General features: G+C 38.4%; 1 protein-coding gene across 6 annotated transcripts in view; it reads right to left on the minus strand.

Annotated features, from left to right (window-relative positions):
- Positions 1–13460: 13460 nt before the first annotated feature.
- NUGGC (nuclear GTPase, germinal center associated) overlaps positions 13461–17491 on the minus strand; it is a 51003-nt gene continuing 46972 nt past the window's right edge. For 5 of the 6 annotated variants that reach the window (XM_061199447.1, XM_061199450.1, XM_061199446.1 and 2 more), the window contains 2 exons: positions 16931–17021; positions 13461–13683 (listed from right to left, as the gene is read on the minus strand). In XM_061199447.1, coding sequence (XP_061055430.1) covers positions 13544–13683; positions 16931–17021 — 231 coding nt within the window. In that variant the 3' untranslated portion in view covers positions 13461–13543. Of the gene's footprint in view, positions 13684–16930; positions 17063–17491 lie in introns of those variants that run through there. The other variant, XM_061199451.1, reaches the window with a different exon arrangement.

A 17491-nucleotide genomic window follows, 5' to 3' on the forward strand; every position in this document is an offset into this window, starting at 1 on the left:
TGGGAGTTTTTAAATTACCGATTCAATTTTATTACTGGTAATTGGTCTGCTCCTATTTTCTATTTCTTCCTGATTCAGTCTTGGGAGATTGTACCTTTCTATAAATATGTCCATTTTTCTTTTAGGTTATCCCTTTTATTGGTGTATAATTGTTCATAGTAATCTCTCATGATCTGTTGTATTTCTGTGGTGTTGGTTGTAACCTCTCCTTTTACATTTCTGATTTTACTTATTTGGGCTCTCTTTCTTTTTTTCTTGATGAGTCTGACTAAAGGTTTATCAATTTTGTTTATCTTTTCAAAGAACCAGCTCTTAGTTTCATTGATCTTTTCTTTTTTTTTTCCCCCTTCAGTCACTGTTTTATTTATTTCTGCTCTGATCTTTATGATTTCTTTCCTTCTGCTAACTTTGGGTTTTGTTTTTTTTTCTTTTTCTAGTTTCTTTAGGTGTAAGTTTAGGTTGTTTATTGAGATTTTTCCTGTTTCCTGAGGTGGGCTTTTATCTCTATAAACTTCCCTTTTAGAACTGCTTTTGCTGCATCCATAGATTTTGGATCATTGTGTTTTCATTTTCATTTGTCTCCAGGTATTTTTTTAATTTCTTCTTTATTTCCTCAGTGATCCATGGGTTGTTTAGTAGCATATCATTTAGCCTCCATGTGTTTGTGTTTTTTGCAGGTTTTTTTCCTGTAGTTGATTTCTAGTCTCATAGCATTGTAGTTGGAAAAGATGCTTGATATGATTTCAGTCTTCTTAGATTTACTGAGACTTGTCTTGTGACCGAGCAAGTGATCTATCCTGAAGAATGTTCCAAGTGCACTTGAAGAGAATGTGTATTCTGCTGCTTTGGGATGGAATGTATATATACAGTCCATTTGTTCTAATATATCATTTAAGGCCAATGCTTCCTTATTGATTTTCTATCTGGATGATCTGTTCATTGATGTAAGTTGGGTATTAAAGTTCCCTACTCTAATTGTGATGCTGTCAATTTCTCCCTTTATATTTGATAATATTTGCTTTATGTATTTAGGTGCTCCTATGCTGTGTGCATATATATTTACAAATTGTTATATTTTCTTATTGGATTGATCCCTTTATCTTTATATAATGTCCTTCTTTGTCTCTTATTATAGTCTTTGTTTTAAAGTCTATTTTGTCTGATATAAGTATTGCTAACCCAGCTTTCTTTTTATTTCCATTTGCATGGAATACTTTTTCCATCCCCCCACTTACAGGCTATGTATGTTTTCAGATCTGAAGTGTGTACCTTATAGGCAGTATATACATGGATCTTATTTTTTTATCCATTCACCGTTATATGTCTCTTGTTTGGAGCATTTAGTCTATTTAATTTAAAGTATTAATAATTATTAATAGATATGTACTTATTGCCATGTTGTTAATCGTTTGGGGGTTGTTTTTGTAGTTTCTTTTTTGTTCCTTTTTTTTTCTTTTGCTCTCTTCCCTTGTGATTTGATAACTACCTTTAATGTTATGTTTAGATTCCTTTCTCTCTGTGTGTGTTTGTGTGTGTGTGTGTGTGTGTGTGTATCTACTATAGATTTTTTGTTTGTGTTACATGAGTTTTATATATAGCAATCTATTTATCTATATGTATATATATACACAATTATTTTAAGTTACTGATCTCTTAAGTTCAAACACATTTTATCAACCCTACATTTTTACTTCCCTCCTCCCATGCTTAATGTTTCGTCTTTTAACCTTCCTGCTAGCTTTGTACATGGTTGATTTTTACCTTTACTGTATATTTGCCTTTACCAATGAGCATTTTCCTTTCATAAGTTTCATATTTCTAGTTTCTTTTCTGCTTAGGGAAGTCCCTATAACCTTTCTTGTAAAGCTGGTTTGGTGGAGCTGAACTCTTTCAGCTTTTGCTTGTCTGTAAACTTTTGATCTCTCCATCAAATCTTAGTGATAGCCTTGCTGGGTAGAGTATTCTTGGTTGTAGATTTTCCCCTTCATCATCTTAAATATATCATGCCACTCCCTTCTGGCCTTGCAGAGTTTCTGCTAAAAAGTCAGCTGATTGCCTTAAGGGAGTTCCCTTGTATGTAACTTGTTGCTTTTCCCTTGTTGCTTTAATATTCTCTCTTTATCTTTAATTTTTGTCATTTTAATTACAATGTGTCTCGGTGAGGTCCTCTTTGGGTTGATTCTGTTTGGGACTCTCTGTGCTTCCTGGACTTGGTTATCTGTTTCCTTTCCCAGGTTAAGAAAGTTTTCACCTATTATGTCTTCAAATATGTTTCCTGCCCCTTACTCTCTTCTCCTTCTGGGACCCTTATAATGCAAATGTTAGTATGATTGATGTTGTCTCAGAAGTCTCTTAAACTGTCCTCATTTCTTTTTATTCTTTTTTCTTTCTTCTGTTCAGCTTCAGTGATTTCCGCTACTATGATTTACAGTGTGCTGATCTGTTCTTCTGTATCATCTAATCTACTGTTGATTCCTTCTAGTGTATTTTTTATTTCAGTTATTGTATTCTTCTCTCTCTTTGGTTCCTCTTTATATTTTCTAACTCTTTGTTAAAAACTTCTAATTTCTCACTCTGTTCATCCTTTCTTCTCCTGAGTTCTTTGAGCCCCTTTATTATACTCACTCAAATAGCATAAATAAATGTCATTATCAAAATAATAAAAATTGAACAGTCTCAGTAAGATGTAAAGAAGTACATGCCTAAATATAGTCCTTAATTGTTCTCAATTATTCCTACCTAATGTTGGCTCTGCCCAATCTGGACTTGAGTAGGAATGTTTCAATCACCCTGAACTGTTTCTAAGACACAGGTAGTTTCACAGTTTCAACAATTCTACCAGGTTTTTAAAAACTTTCTACTACAGGTTTTGATTTCAGTGAGAGAGAGAGAGAGAGAGAGAGAGAGCCAATCAGCAGTCATCAGCTTTCTTTCTACCTGTCTATACTGCCTTTTCTCATCTTCTCACTCAAAGTAAGATCTGCCTTTTTCTCCATGTGATGCCAAAAGACAAAGACCACAGTCACATAACTTGTCCCCTTTCCAGCAGCAAGAACCCGCATGTTTCTGCCAGAGGGAAAAATAAATGAAAAGACTTGTATAAAGACTAGGCAGCAAGATTTTAAAATAGAAATTTAAAGTGGTTCTTATTACAGAGGGTGTCTAGAACACAGTCTCATCCAGATTTCATGGCTTGTTATCAATTTTCTCTTTATCCCTAATCAGATTAAACCATGTGGCTGGGAGAAAGGAAGATATACTGAGCTATGACATGGTAGTTAGAAAGAAGAAAATAAACCAGCACACATTCGTACTTTTCTGGGTAATTCAATTGGAATTGAGAGAAATGCAAAAGAAACAGAAGAACTGAAGGTAAATTGGTAACACACACTGCGCGTGGTATGATGCTTTCAGAGAAAATGAGAGGTCGCTTCTCAATTCTCTCCTTGACACGGAAATGCTGATACTGTTGTATTTTGATAATAACACCTCATTTATCCCATGTTGTCAGGTAGTGAAGTGCTCCACAAACAACACATTCCCTTATGTCATTTATCAGTGAAACATTTTTTATTTTTTAATTTTTTTAAACTTAAAAAAATTTTTTATTGACGTATAGTTTATTTACAATGTTGCATTAGTTTCAGGTGTACAGCAAAGTGATTCATTTTTATATACATAAAAGGCTTTGGCCATGAGCTCTGGAGCTTTCACCAGAAGATAGAAAAGGGAGGAATTCCCAAAGGAGGATGTCTGGGGCCTGAAGGGAGCTGCTGGAAAATGAACATGAGGAGGCGAGACCAAGGGAGGTCAGGAGACAGGGAGCTGCTAGTGGTCTCAGCCTGGCAGAGTCCTCTGCTTAGTGGCAAAGGTCATGCCTTTTGTTCCCCCCCAATGCTGTGCTCTGAGATGCGCCCTGCGCTTCAGGGGTTCAGCCGATCTGGAGAGTAAGGGAAGCTTGAGAAAGGAAGGTATTGCCTCCTGAAGCCCACAGGCTGAAATGGAGCTGAGGGTCCACTGCCTTCTCCCCGCTCCTGCTCCACATTGTGAAAGTATCTTGGCAATGCCTCCTGGTCACCAGCAACCATGGGCAGATGACATTCAGGTCTAAGAGACTGGGAGGCTTATTCCCAGTCCTCCTCAATCTTTCTGCCCTACACACTCACCCCCATGGGCTAGTGAGGACCGCCCTGCAGGACAGAGAGTGAGGGACCCGCTTCTAGACTAGTATCTGCTTTTAGTTTCCAGATTCCTCCCTCATTGTCAAGAGGTCAGCGGTGAATTCTGACTCTGTTCATTAAAAATGATGAGGCACTTAAGCGGTTGTTTTTAGCCAAAGATATCTAATCCTGATTACGAAGAGACATCAGACAAACCCACATTTTATAAAACACATGGCCTGTATTCCTCAAATATGTCTGAGATTAAAGGAATCTAATGAAGTACTTGGTCCTGGGTTGGATGCTATACCAAAAAGTATTGCTTTATAAGCCAACTGGACAATTGATGAAATTTGAAAGTAGACTGTGGATAAGGTGATAGTATTATACTGATGTTGAATTTCCTGAATTTAGTCATTATACTGGGGTTATGTAAGAGAACATACTTGTTTTTATGGAATACACAACAATATTAGGAGGTGAAGGGACATGACATACACAACTCCTTTGGAATAGTTGAGAAAGGTATGCACAAGCACACACACATACATTCATAAAGAACGGTAAAGCAAATGTTATAAAATGTTGGCAAGTTGATACACGGTAGATGGGAGTTCTTTGTACTATTGCAACTTTTCTGAGTTTGAAATTCCTTCAAAGTAAAAAGAAAAATGTCAACCCAAGCAGTACAAGGCAGTAATATTATAAATCTGATCCCATGGACCCACTGCAGGAAAGAATAATATTCATTTTTGGTTTAAAAAAAATGGTATCACAGGAATTCTCATTCCTGCTAGTAAGCAGTGTTTCTTGAAAACATTTGAGACTTTAAAATGCTCTTATACTCAGATCCTGTAATGGAATTCTTAAAAATTCATCCTGAAGATAAAAATCAGAGATGGAGACAGAGATATCTGTATAAGAATATTCCCTATGATATTATTTACAATGGAGAAAAACAGCACCATATAAATGTCCAACCATAGGAAAATGGTAAAATAAAGAGTAGTACATCTATACATCGGAATACTGTGTGGCATTTAAAGCTGTGTTTTCAAAAACTATTGTTTTCCCTGCCCACCTCCCAGTCTTCTGAGCAATGTAACTTCTCCCCTGGTCTCCTCTAGAATCAAGGCCTGGCTTGAACCCCAGTCTTGCTGTTTCTGATGGTAGCATCCTGCCTAACTCTAGCCAGTGTCCCTGGAAAGATGGATCAGCTGTGACTTAGAACCTTGATGGAGCCCGTGGGCTAGACTAAGGACCAAACGAAAGACTCTTTTTTTTTTTTAAATTGAAGTATAGTTGATTTACAATGTTGTGTTTGTTTCTGGTGTACAGCACGGTGATTCATTTATACATATATATATTCTTTTTTCATATTCTTTTCCATTATGGTTTATTACAGGATATTGAATATAGTTCTCTGTGCTATACAGTAGGTGCTTTTTTTGTTTATTTTATATATAGTAGTGTGTATCTGCTAACCCCAAACTCTTAATTTATCCCTCCCCTACCCCCTTTCCCCCCTTGCAACCACCAGTCTGTTCTCTATGTCTGTGATTCTGTTTCATAGATAGGTTCATTTGTGTCATATTTTATTTTATTTATTTATTTATTTATTTATTTATTTTTGGCTGCGTTGGAACTTCACTGCTGCGTGCAGGCTTTCTCTAGTTGCGGCGAGCGAGGCTACTCTTCATTGCAGTGCATGGGCTTCTCATTGCGGTGGCTTCTCTTGTTGCGGAGCACGGGCTCTAGGCACGTGGGCTTTAGTAGTTGTGGCTCACAGGCTTAGTTGCTCCGCAGCATGTGGGATCTTCCCGGACCAGTGCTTGAACCCATGTCCCCTGCATTGGCAGGCAGATTCTTAACCGCTGTGCCACCAGGGAAGTCCCTGTTTCATATTTTAGACTCCACATATAAGTGATATCATATGGAATTTGCTTTTCTCTTTCTGACTTACTTCACTTAGTATGATAATCTCTAGGTCCATCCATGTTGCTATAAGTGACATTATTTCATTGTTTTTTAGGGCTGAGTAGTATTCCATTGTATATATATACCACATCTTCTTTATCCGTTCATCTGTTGGACATTTAGGCTGCTTCCATGTCTTGGCTATTGTAAATAATGCTGCTATGAACATTGGGGTGCATGTATCTTTTAGAATTAGGGTTTTCGTTTTTTCTGGATATATGCCCAGAAGTGGGATTGCTGGATCATTTGGCAACTCTATTTTTAGTTTTTTAAGGAACCGCCATACTGTTCTCCATAATGGCTGCACCAATTTACATTCTCACCAACAGTGTAGGATGGTTCGCTTTTCTCCACACCGTCTCCAGCATTTATTATTTGTAGACTTTTTAATCATGTCCATTCTGACTGGTGCAAATGTTGCTCCCAACATTAACCACCTGAACCAGCAGCTCTTGTTCCTGAATCTCCTGTATTCCTCTTGATTCCACCCTTCGTGTGTAAGCTTTGTATAAGCTTTCCCTTTCTTTCTGGCATCTGTTCTGATCTTCTCTCCTGGATTCTTGTTAGTATCAGCCAGGACTCAAAACTCTGCCCCAGCTTCTTCCCCATTTGTTCTGCTCTGCCAGCTAAGTGCCTTCCTAACAGACAGCTCTTGGTTATGTTCTTCAGGCAGTTAACAAACAGCCCCACTGCCAGTGCCAGCTCCGATTAACATTCTAAGCTTTGGCTGGAGTCAACTCTACACCTCCTGTTAGCAACGAGGTAATTTTATTTGGGAAGAACTAAGATTTGGAGGAGAGAGATATAAATCCAACAAGATGTTAGTCTGCAGACCTCACTTTGCACAGAGGTTATTTAGAAGTGTGTTGTTTACTTTCCAAATATTTTCCAGATTTCTTTCTGTTATTGATTTCTAATTTAATTCCACTGTGGTCAGGGAATAAACTCTGTATGATTTCAATACTTTTAAACTTATTGGGACTTGTTTTGTGGATCAGGATAGGGTCTATCTCGGTAAATGTTCCAAGTACACCAAAATGAATGTGTACTCTGATGCCGTTGAGTAGAATGTTCTATAAATATCAATTTATAAGGTTGGTTGATATGTTATTCAAGTATTCTATATCATTTCTGAGTTTCTCTACTTGTTCTAACAACTAACAAGAGGAGGTATTGAAATATCTAACTGTAATTGTGGATTTGGCTTTTTCTCCTTTGAGGTCTATCAGCTTTTGCTTCATGTACTTTGAAACTGTTTGTGGTGTACAATTAGGATTGTTATATACTCTTGATGAATTAACCATTATGTCACTGTTCAATGACTCTCTTTATCCCTGAAATCAATACTTTGTCTGATATTAATATAGCAACTCTAACTTTATGTTAGGATTTGAAGTATATATTTTCTATCTTTTTACTTTCAACCTACTTGTGTCTTTTTATTTAAAGTGGGTTTCTTCCCCTTTCTGAGAGCTTCATGATGACGAATCATACTTCTACTTGCCACCATGCCAGGCCCCATGCCCTACAAGGACATAAGCTCCATTATTCAGGACCTTGCCCTATATATCTCTTCATTTGGCTATTGATTTGTATCCTTTTTTAATAAATCAGTAATCTAGTGAGTAATAAAATAAATAAATAAAGTGTGTTTCTTGTAGACAACACATAGTTGGGTCTTGCTTTTTTCAATCCAATCTGATAATCTCTGCCTTTTAATTAGTGGTTTAGGTCATTTACATTTAATGTAATTATTTATATGGTTGGGTTTAAATCTACCATCTGGCTATATGTTTCTATTTTACCATCTTTTATTTGTTCCTTTGCTCCTTTTCCTGCCTTTTTTAGGATTATTCAAGTATTTTTAATATTCCATTTTACTGCCTTTAGTGGCTTATTAGATATATCTTTCTTCTGTATTTCTAGTAATTACTCTTGGGTTTATAGTATACATCTTTAACTTATCACACTCTATCTTCAAGTAATATTATATCACTTTAGATATAAAATCCTTACAACAATATATTCCATTTCTCCTTTCCTTGCCTTGTGCTGTTGTCATACTGATATATTTTACTTCTACATGTTATAAACCCTGTGATACATTGTTGTTCTTTTTGCTTTAAACAATATTTTAAATCTTTCAGAGATGAAAGAAAAGTGAGAAAGTCTTATATATTTACCCACACATTTACTATTTCAGTGTACTTCATTTCTCTATGAAGATGAAAATTCCATCTGGTACCATTATCCTTCTGAATGAAGGACATTCTTTAACATTTCTTTTTTTTTAATGTATTTATTTTATTTGTTTATTTTTGGCTGCTTTGGGTCTTTGTTGCTGTGCACTGGCTTTCTCTAGTTGCAGCAAGTGGGGGCTACTGTTCATTGCAGTGCACGTGCTTCTCATTGTGGTGGCTTCTCTTGTTGTGGAGCATGGGCTCTAGGCACGTGGGCTTCAGTAGTTGTGGCACGAGGGCTCAGTAGTTATGGCTCGTGGGCTCTAGAGCGCAGGCTCAGTAGTTGTGGTACACAGGCTTAGTTGCTCCGCGGCATGTGGGATCTTCCCGGACGAGGGATCGAACCCATGTCCCCTGCATTGGCAGGTGGACTCTTAACCCCTGCGCCACCAGGGAAGCCCTCTTTTTTTAAATTAATTTTTATTGGAGTATAGTTGATTTACAATGTTGTGTTCGTTTCTGCTGTACAGCAAAGTGAATCAGTTATACATATACATATATCCACTCTTTTTTAGATATATTTTCCCATATAGGTCATTACAGAGTGTTGAGTAGGGTTCCCTGTGCTATACAGTAGGTTCTTATTAGTTATCTATTAACATTTCTTATAATATGAATCTTCTGGTAATGAATTCATTCAGCTTTTGTATGTCTGACAAAGTCTGTATCACCTGGCTTTTGAAAAATGTTTTTGCTGGGTGTAGAATTCTCGGTTAATGGTTTTGTTTTGTTTGTCCTTTCAGTTCTTTAAAGAGATCATTTCTCTCTCTTCTGGATTGCATTGCCTTTGATGAGAAGTCTGCTGTCATTCTTATCTTTATTCCTCTGTGTTTAATATCTTCCCCCCCTCACTGGTTTTATGATTTTCTCTTCATCACTGGTTTTTACAATTTTTTATGGTGTGTCTTGGTGAGATTTTCCTGTTTTCTTGTGCTTGGGATTCACTGAGCATCTTGAATCTTTAAGTTTATAGTTTCTATAAAGTTTGGGAAATTCTCAGCCATTGTGCTTTTAAATGTTTTTTTTTTTTTTCCATATCTGCATCTCTTTCTTATCCTTCTGTGATTCCAGTAACACATATCTTAGGTTGCTTTATGATGTCTCATAATTCACTGATACTCTGTTCTTTTTTTTTCTTCAGTTTTTTTCCTCTCTGTGTTTCATTTTGACTATATTCTGTTATGCTGTCTTCAGGCTCACTATTCTTTTCTCTTTTTTTTCAGCTTTATTGAGGTAAAATTGACAAATAAAATTGTAAGATATTTAAAGAGTACAACATGATGATTTGGTATGATTTGATATACATATACATTGTAAAAGGATTTCCCCCATCAAGTTAATTAACTAGCACATCCATCACCTCACATATTTACCTTTTTAAAAATGTAATCTTTTTTTTTTTTAAACAGCATCTATTCTGCTGTTAATTCCAGCTGAACATTGAATTTTTTATCTTGAGAAGTTCAATTTGGGTCTTTTTCATTTCTTTCATTTCTCTCCTCATTGTGTTTATGTTTTATCCTATCTTCTTGAGCATTTGGAGTAAATTTTTAATAGCCATTTTAATACCCTTGTCTACTAATTCTGTCACCTGTGTCATTTCTGGGTCTGCTTCTACTGATTTTTCTCTTCACTGTGGGTCATATTTCCTGCTTCCTTGCGTACCTGGTAATTTTTGTTTTGATGTCATACCTTGTGAAATTTCCATTGTTGGGTGCTGGAATTTTTTATTCCTTTAAATGCTTTCATATTTTGTTTTGGGATGCAGTTATTTGAAAACAGTTTGATCCTTCTGAAGCTTGTTTTTAAACTTTGTGAGGTGGGTGCACAACAACCTTTAATCTGGGACTATTTTGGCTCCAATATTAAGGCAATATTCTTCTGAGAACTCTACTTGACACCCCAGTGTATGAAGGTCTTTCCACCAAGGCTGCCCCTAGCTTGATGTGAGATTTAGGTATTTTTCTGCCTGCTCCTTTCCAGTGTTTCTTTCTTGGCACTTGCATGTGCTAGTCAGTACTCAGTTAAGATTCAAGGGAAACCTGCTTCATACCTCTGGAGCTTTCTCTCTGTACATCTCTTTTCTTCATGGTACTCCACCCTGTGAATTCTAACCACCTTGGACTCGCCAAACTCTGAACTCTGTCTCAACTCAGGGAGACCTGAGGCTCTGTTTGGGTTCTCCCTTCCTGTATTGTGGCCTGGAAACTCTATTCAGGCAGCAGAATGGGCAATTGTAGGGCTCACCTTTTTTGTCTCCCTTCTGGCAGGGATCCTTGTCCTGCACTATTATTTTCTCCTACATGAAAACCGTTGTTTCATAAATCTTGCTTGGTTTTTTTTTTTTTTAGTGGCTTAAGGCCAGAGGGTAAATCTGGTCCCTGTTACTCAAGCATGGCTGGAAGTAGAAGTCATCCACATTCCTCACTTGAAATATAAAAAGTGAAACTATGCAAACTGCAATGGAACTGTATGTGTTTAGAATTTTAAAATGAAAAGGAAGCACTGAGACCCACCTACATGGATGAATCATTTTTTATCTTACTCAGGGGAAAAAAAAAAACCCCACCAAAATAAGAAGGGAAGAATTTAAAAATCCTAGAATTTTAAAGACGCAAAAGATTTAAAAACCATCCAGTTAATCTCCCTCATCTGGTATAAGAGAAAATGAAATCTGAGAGATGTTAAGGAATTGTCAAAAGTCATATTAGTAGTGGGAAGAGCTGGAATTAGCCAAGTATCCCAATAAACAAGCCATTAAACCATGCTACTTCTGTTCTGCCCCCAAATAATAACCATTTATCAAGTACTCTTGAGTACAGTGTATCAAAAGCATTCTTGAAAGCATTATTTTAAACTTCCTGACACCCCTAGTAGTTTCAAGGTAGGTATTACTGTTATCATATTTTACAGATAAATAGCCTGAAGCTGAGGGAGTTTAAATGATTTGTCTAAAACAGTGGTTCTCAGGGGTTCTTGAAATACTTCTGTGGTCTGGTAGGTCAAACTATTTTTATAATAGAATTAGGACATTTTTTGCCTTTTTCTTTTTACCATATTGACCCTTACATGAAAGGTTTAAAAACAAAGGTAGTAAAACCACTTGCACCTTAGCATGAACCAAGGCAATGCCACCAAACTGTTCTAGTAACTATTGTATTTCTCACTATTCTGCACTTGCAGTTAAAAAAAAAAAAGGCCAGTTTCACTTTAAAATGTTCTTAGTGAAATATTATTAATTCTATTCATTATTGACCCTTAAGTAGATGCCAATTTATGTGACAGAATGGGGAGTACACTTAAAGCCCTTCTACTGCCTCAAAGAAAAGCACTTGTATGGTTCAGTTGTGAGTTGAACTTGACAGTATTTTCATGGAACATCATTTTTGTTGGAAATGGCATTTGACAGACAAACTATGGTTAATCATACTTAGTTATACGGTGGACATTCTCTCGAAAATGAACAAAATGAAACTATCGCTTCAAAGAAAACAACTGAGAGTATTTGTTGCCAATGATAAGCTGAGCTTTTAGGGGAAAATGGATATTTATAAAACTTGTATCTTCCACCACGAGTTTGACAGATTCCCAATACTTCAAAACTTTCTGGTGAAGTTGGTGGAGATATCAACAAATATGATTTTTAGTATCATATAGTGAAATGTCAACATTTGGAAGATCTGCTTAACCCAGTGAATGAATGTTTTCAAAATGACCAAAGGCTGACACCACAACTGGTAAAAGATACATTCAAAATATGAGATAGAAATGTATTTTAATGTAACAGGATATAAAAAAAAATTCACCAATATGATTTCAGATTCCACACTGCAACTAACCTTTAAGAAACTACCACTTGTCAAGACTGTAGTATCAAAGAAGAATATCCACAAATGACCTAAGAGTCTATTAAAAGACTCTTCCGTATTCCACCTCTGTATCTGTGAGACTGTATTTTTTTCATATTCATTGTCCAAAAAGATTGCAACAGATTGAATGCAGAGACAGATAAGGGAATCCAGCTGTCTTCTATTAAGCCAGAGAATAAAGAGATTTGTAAAAGTGTAAAATAATGTCAGTCTTCTTCACTAAATTTTTTGAAGTTTTTTTTCATAAAAATGTTATTTATGAAAGCATGTAGTAGGTTTATTATTGTCATTTTAAAATGAATTAGTAAATAATTATTTACAATTTTTCTTGGTTTTAATTTTGAGTACAGTATATACCAACCGATATAACCCACATCAAAAACCTCTTTAAAGTTCTCAATAATTTTTAAGAGTGGGGTCCTGAGATCAAAATGTTTGAGAAGTGCTCATTTTAGATAACAATCCTGAGAAGTGGTAAAGCCAGGTCTCTTATCTGTCTGGCTCTCAACCCACAGAACAACCCATGTTGTTTCCATGGCACAATGTTACCTCCTTAACCAAAAGTCTCATCAGTATTAAAATGGCAAATAGAATTGGGTCCCTAAAGCTTTATTTTGCAATTTTTTTCCCACAATATTTAAGTTTTTCAATGTTTATTTTTGGTTTTTGCTTTTTATTAAACTATAGTTGATTTACAATGTTTTGTTAGTTTCTGGTGTACAGTAAAGCAATTCAGTTATATATATATATATATATATATATATTCTTTTTCATATTCTTTCCATTATAGTTTATTATAAGATATTGAATATAGCTCCCTGTACTATACAGTAGGACCTTGTTGTTTATCCTTTTTACATATAGTACTTTGTACCTGCTAATCTCAAACTCCTAATGTATCCCTCCCCACCCCATTTCCACTGCGGTAACCATAAGTCTGTTTTCTATGTCTGTGAGTCTGTTTCTGTTTCATAAATAAGTTCATTTGTATCATATTTTAGATTCCACATATAAGTGTTTCGCTGTTTAGATATTTTTCTCCAGTAAAGCACAAGTTTCTTGTCCCTAGAGCTTTAGACCTTCGTGAGGGTTTCAAGATGACTCTTTCTGGCAATAGTAGAAAAATGAAATGATGTTGCTCTGTACTCAGCTTATGACAGAAGTAACAATACACGGAGTTGTCTATAAAGCCCCCAAAGTTGGGAGGTGTTCTTTATTAGGTTTTAACAAACAGTAGTAAATCTGATTTTTTGCCTCCAGGTTTGTACTCCATGGTGCTAAGCCCCAAGAATTAAATCTATGTTTTGGGGGGGCCAGATTTGCTGGGGGACATTCTCAGAAGGAAATCTTGCATGCCCCTACGCAGCAGTGCATTCTCAGCAACCTCCCTCAGGCTCCTGTGCAGCTTCTCCAGCTCCTTGTATTCACTTTTGACATCTACAGAAGAGCAGAAAGCAAGCATTAGGAGTTAGTCCTTTTCAGAAACGTCCCCAGAAAACAAATCCCCCGAGAATCCTGTTCTGACCTCGGTCACCTGTCCCAGGATGTGAGCTTGAGAATGGAGCTTAGAGATCAGACAGTCCAGTCAATATGTGTTACAAATAGATTGATCAAACCAGGCATTCTTGCTCTTACCTTAAGGCTTATCTCAGCATAGGGGGCACCTTGAAAATAAACACAAACCTACCCATAAAAAAGGTCTGGGAAATCACTGAGTCTTTACAAAGGCCTCATAAGTGCTCAGTGGAAGGAGATACAAAGCACACCCCACACAAAACCTCCCCCAAGTCTTTTCCAGGCATCTCTCTCCTTCTCTGATCTCTCTCCCCACAGCTGTCCCCGTTCTAAGTGAATTTGCTCTTATTTTTGGCATCTCAGGTTTTTAGCCCATGATCTGCAATCAAATGGTATCCCTTTGATGGTTAATTTTATGTGTCCGCTGGTCTGAGCTGTGGTGCCCAGATATTTGGTCAAACATTATTCTGGATGTTTCTGTCAGTATATTTTTGGATGAGCTTTACAGTTAAATCAGTGGACTCTGAGTAAAGCAGATTGCCCTCCACAATGTGGGTGGGCCTCATCTAATCAGATGAAGGTCTGACTAAAACAAAAGGCTGGTCTCCCCTGAGCAAGAGGGAATTCTCCAGCAGACTGCTTTCAGACTTCATCTGCAATGTCAGCTCTTCCTGGTTCTCCAGCAGACTGCTTTTGGACTTGAACTGCAAGTCCTTCTTGTATCTCCAGCCTGCTGGCCTCCCTTATCAGATTTTGGATGCACAAAACTGCCATAGTTGCATGAGCCAATCCCTTAAAATGATCTCTTTCTATATATATATATGGACATACGTATACATTCTATTGGGTCTGTTTCTCTGGAGAACCCTGACACAGTCCTCTTTGAAGGGACACTTCAGACTGACCTTGGGGTTGGCTCTGGCATTGCTCCTGAAAGCCTCTCCAATCGCCCTTGGCTCCATATGCCCCACATCATGACTCAGACTCACCCACCCTGAGCTGGCCAGTGATGGGAGCCAAGACCTTGACCAAGCAGGGAGTCTGAACCCTGAGTCTATTTGTCTTTCTCCTGAGTCTAGAAGGTCTCCCATTTCCTCACTGCCTCTTAAATCGTATTTATCCTTCCAGGCTCCATTCTAGGGCCCAGCTTACTTGAAGCTACCCCAGTGTCCCAGCCATAAATAACCACTGTCTTCTGCACTGTGGGAATAACAGTCTGGTGCCCAAGTGCATCCCCTCCCTCAGGTTTTTGTTTACATGTCACATTTCCAGTGAGACCTTCCCTGGCCACCCTGGCCCCTCCTCCGGGACCTCTCTCTCTCCTTCCCTGCTTTATTTTTCTCCATAGCATGTATCGCCCTTTGGCTTGCCACACACTTTATTTATTCTGCTTCCTGCCTACCTTCTGCCCTCTGGGCTGTAAGCTCCATGAAGGCAGAGATTTTTGTCTGTATTGGTCACTGCTGTATCCTCAGTACCTAGGACACTGCCCAGCGCCTAGGAGGGGGCTGTGGTTTCTTGTGGAGTGAATGCATATGATCTGCTATTGTGATTTACAGTCTTGCACATCTTGTCTTAACAACCATCTAAGACTCAGAGCAGGCACTGTTTCAGACCTCTTTGGTACCTGGTACAGTACTCCCTACATAGTGTATATTCACTGGTAATGGGAAGAAAAGGAGACGGTCTTAAATTGTGGCAAGAGTAATTTACATCAAACTCAGGGGAACATTTTCTGTCTGTGAGACCTGGAGAGTCGGAAGACCTTTGACCACTTCGAAGGGGGGTTCTTAAAAGAAGACACGATTGGGTGACTCTAATCTTAAAACAGGTTCAAGACAGATGGTCAAGGGAAAGACCGATAAACTGCAGTGCAAGGGTATCGTATCTCCTTCCCGGAGACCATTAGGAACAGGTTAGACGGCCGTCTCACCAGCCAGAATTGGGAGAGAACGATGATTTCCAAAGAAATACGTAAGTGCAGGACAGATCTTTAGAAGCGGAAATTGTGGCTTTTTCTTTGGAAATAGCTCTGACCACTTTCACCCTGATGGACTCACCAAAGGCAGCAGCTCTTTTTTTTTCCAAGCAGGCAACTGTGCACACAGTTTAAAACCTAAAAGACCCAGTGCAAAGCGAGTCTCCGCCCTCCCCATTCTCCAGGCTCCAGTTCCCCTCCTTAGAGGCAACCAGTGTGACCAGTTCCTGTGTACCCCATGGAGATTTTTCTGCATATACAAACACGTACATGTGCTTTTCCTTTTTTTTCTCTCACAAATGGCAACACATTACATGCTTTTTTTTTTTTTTTTTTTTACTTTACAATATATCTTGGAGCTTGTTTCTTACAGCTACATATAAAGCTGCTTTTTTTTTTTAACCAGTTGCAAGGTCCTCTACTACTGGTGTAGCTAAGTGAGCTTAACCGTCACGACCCCTAAGTCTATGGATGGATCTTTGAGGTCTTGACACCATGAACAATGCTGCCCTGAATAACCTTGTGCACATGCCACTCTGCCATGTATGAGGATATCAGAGGATAAATGCCTAGAAGAAGGATTGCTGGGCCAAAGGATGTGCACATTTTAAATTTTGCTAGAAATTGCCCAGTTGCTGTTTGCACCAGCTTACACTTTCCAGTTTACACCAGGGCACCTGATGGAGCCCATGGTGTGAAGGGGAGATGGCTGCCTGTACCACACGCACCCTGGTGCTGCATCCCCAGCTTCCTGGTGGATGAAAACAAACCTTCTCCACCACAACCAGAAAACGAGGCTTCTCATGGGAAGATATCAATCTAAAAGAATGGGTTTATGGAGACACCAGGACAGAGGTATGGATTTGAATTTGCCACTTTCCAGCTATGGATCCTCGGCACATTATCCAAGTTTCTGTTTCTGCACCTGCAAAATGGAGCAAGAATGCCTGCCCCTGAAGGTGAATGTAAGAATGTGGTGAGACACTGTACACAAAACCCGAATATAATGCTTGGTCTCAGCTGGGTGCTCAGCAAAGGAGGGGGCAGTCATAATTGTCCTCATCATCTCCATCCCTTGCCCTCGAAATTCTTCCTAACTTAATTTCTTTAAATCCAGCAAAGAGCAACCACAGTTTGGGGGGTAGGGCTGTCGGCATCATCACCCTTTATGCAAAGGTCGTCTGTATTTACCTGCTAGCTCCTTGTGGAGCCCATCGCCCTGGGACGAAGCAAGGGTCACCATGGTGGTGATGCTGCCCTTCACCTTCTCCGTGATTCCATTCTACACGACAAAGGACGGTCATTCTGTTAGGAGGGCACAGCCTAAGGGAAAGGAATCTCATGAAAGGGACCCCACCCAATCCCCCAGCCAGAGAGTGTTAGCAACTGGGGTTGCCTTTCGGCAACTTTTTCAAAGTTCGCCTTTTGGCAAATTTTTCAAAGTCAGGTCCAAGGGTGGACCACTTGAGAATACCCTGGGTGACCAGAGTCATCAGGACAGCATTTCTGAGGGGTCCCGCCTGCCTTTGTATCTCCTTTCCTAGACTCATGGAAATTGTACCTCTGATGCTGAATGACCGAATCAGGAGTAATGAGGACGCACAGAGGCATGGTGTGGGGAGAACAGCCACCGCAGAGACAGAAAAAGAGGCAAAGCGAGGGTCACCGTCCCATTGTCCTATCATGCATTTAGTCACTGTGTAAATGTTTGTAGACCTCCTGCTTTTCATAATACACCATTAATATATAACT

The sequence above is a fragment of the Eubalaena glacialis genome, chromosome 9 (genome assembly GCF_028564815.1).
Source record: "Eubalaena glacialis isolate mEubGla1 chromosome 9, mEubGla1.1.hap2.+ XY, whole genome shotgun sequence".
NCBI classification, from domain to species: domain Eukaryota; kingdom Metazoa; phylum Chordata; class Mammalia; order Artiodactyla; family Balaenidae; genus Eubalaena; species Eubalaena glacialis.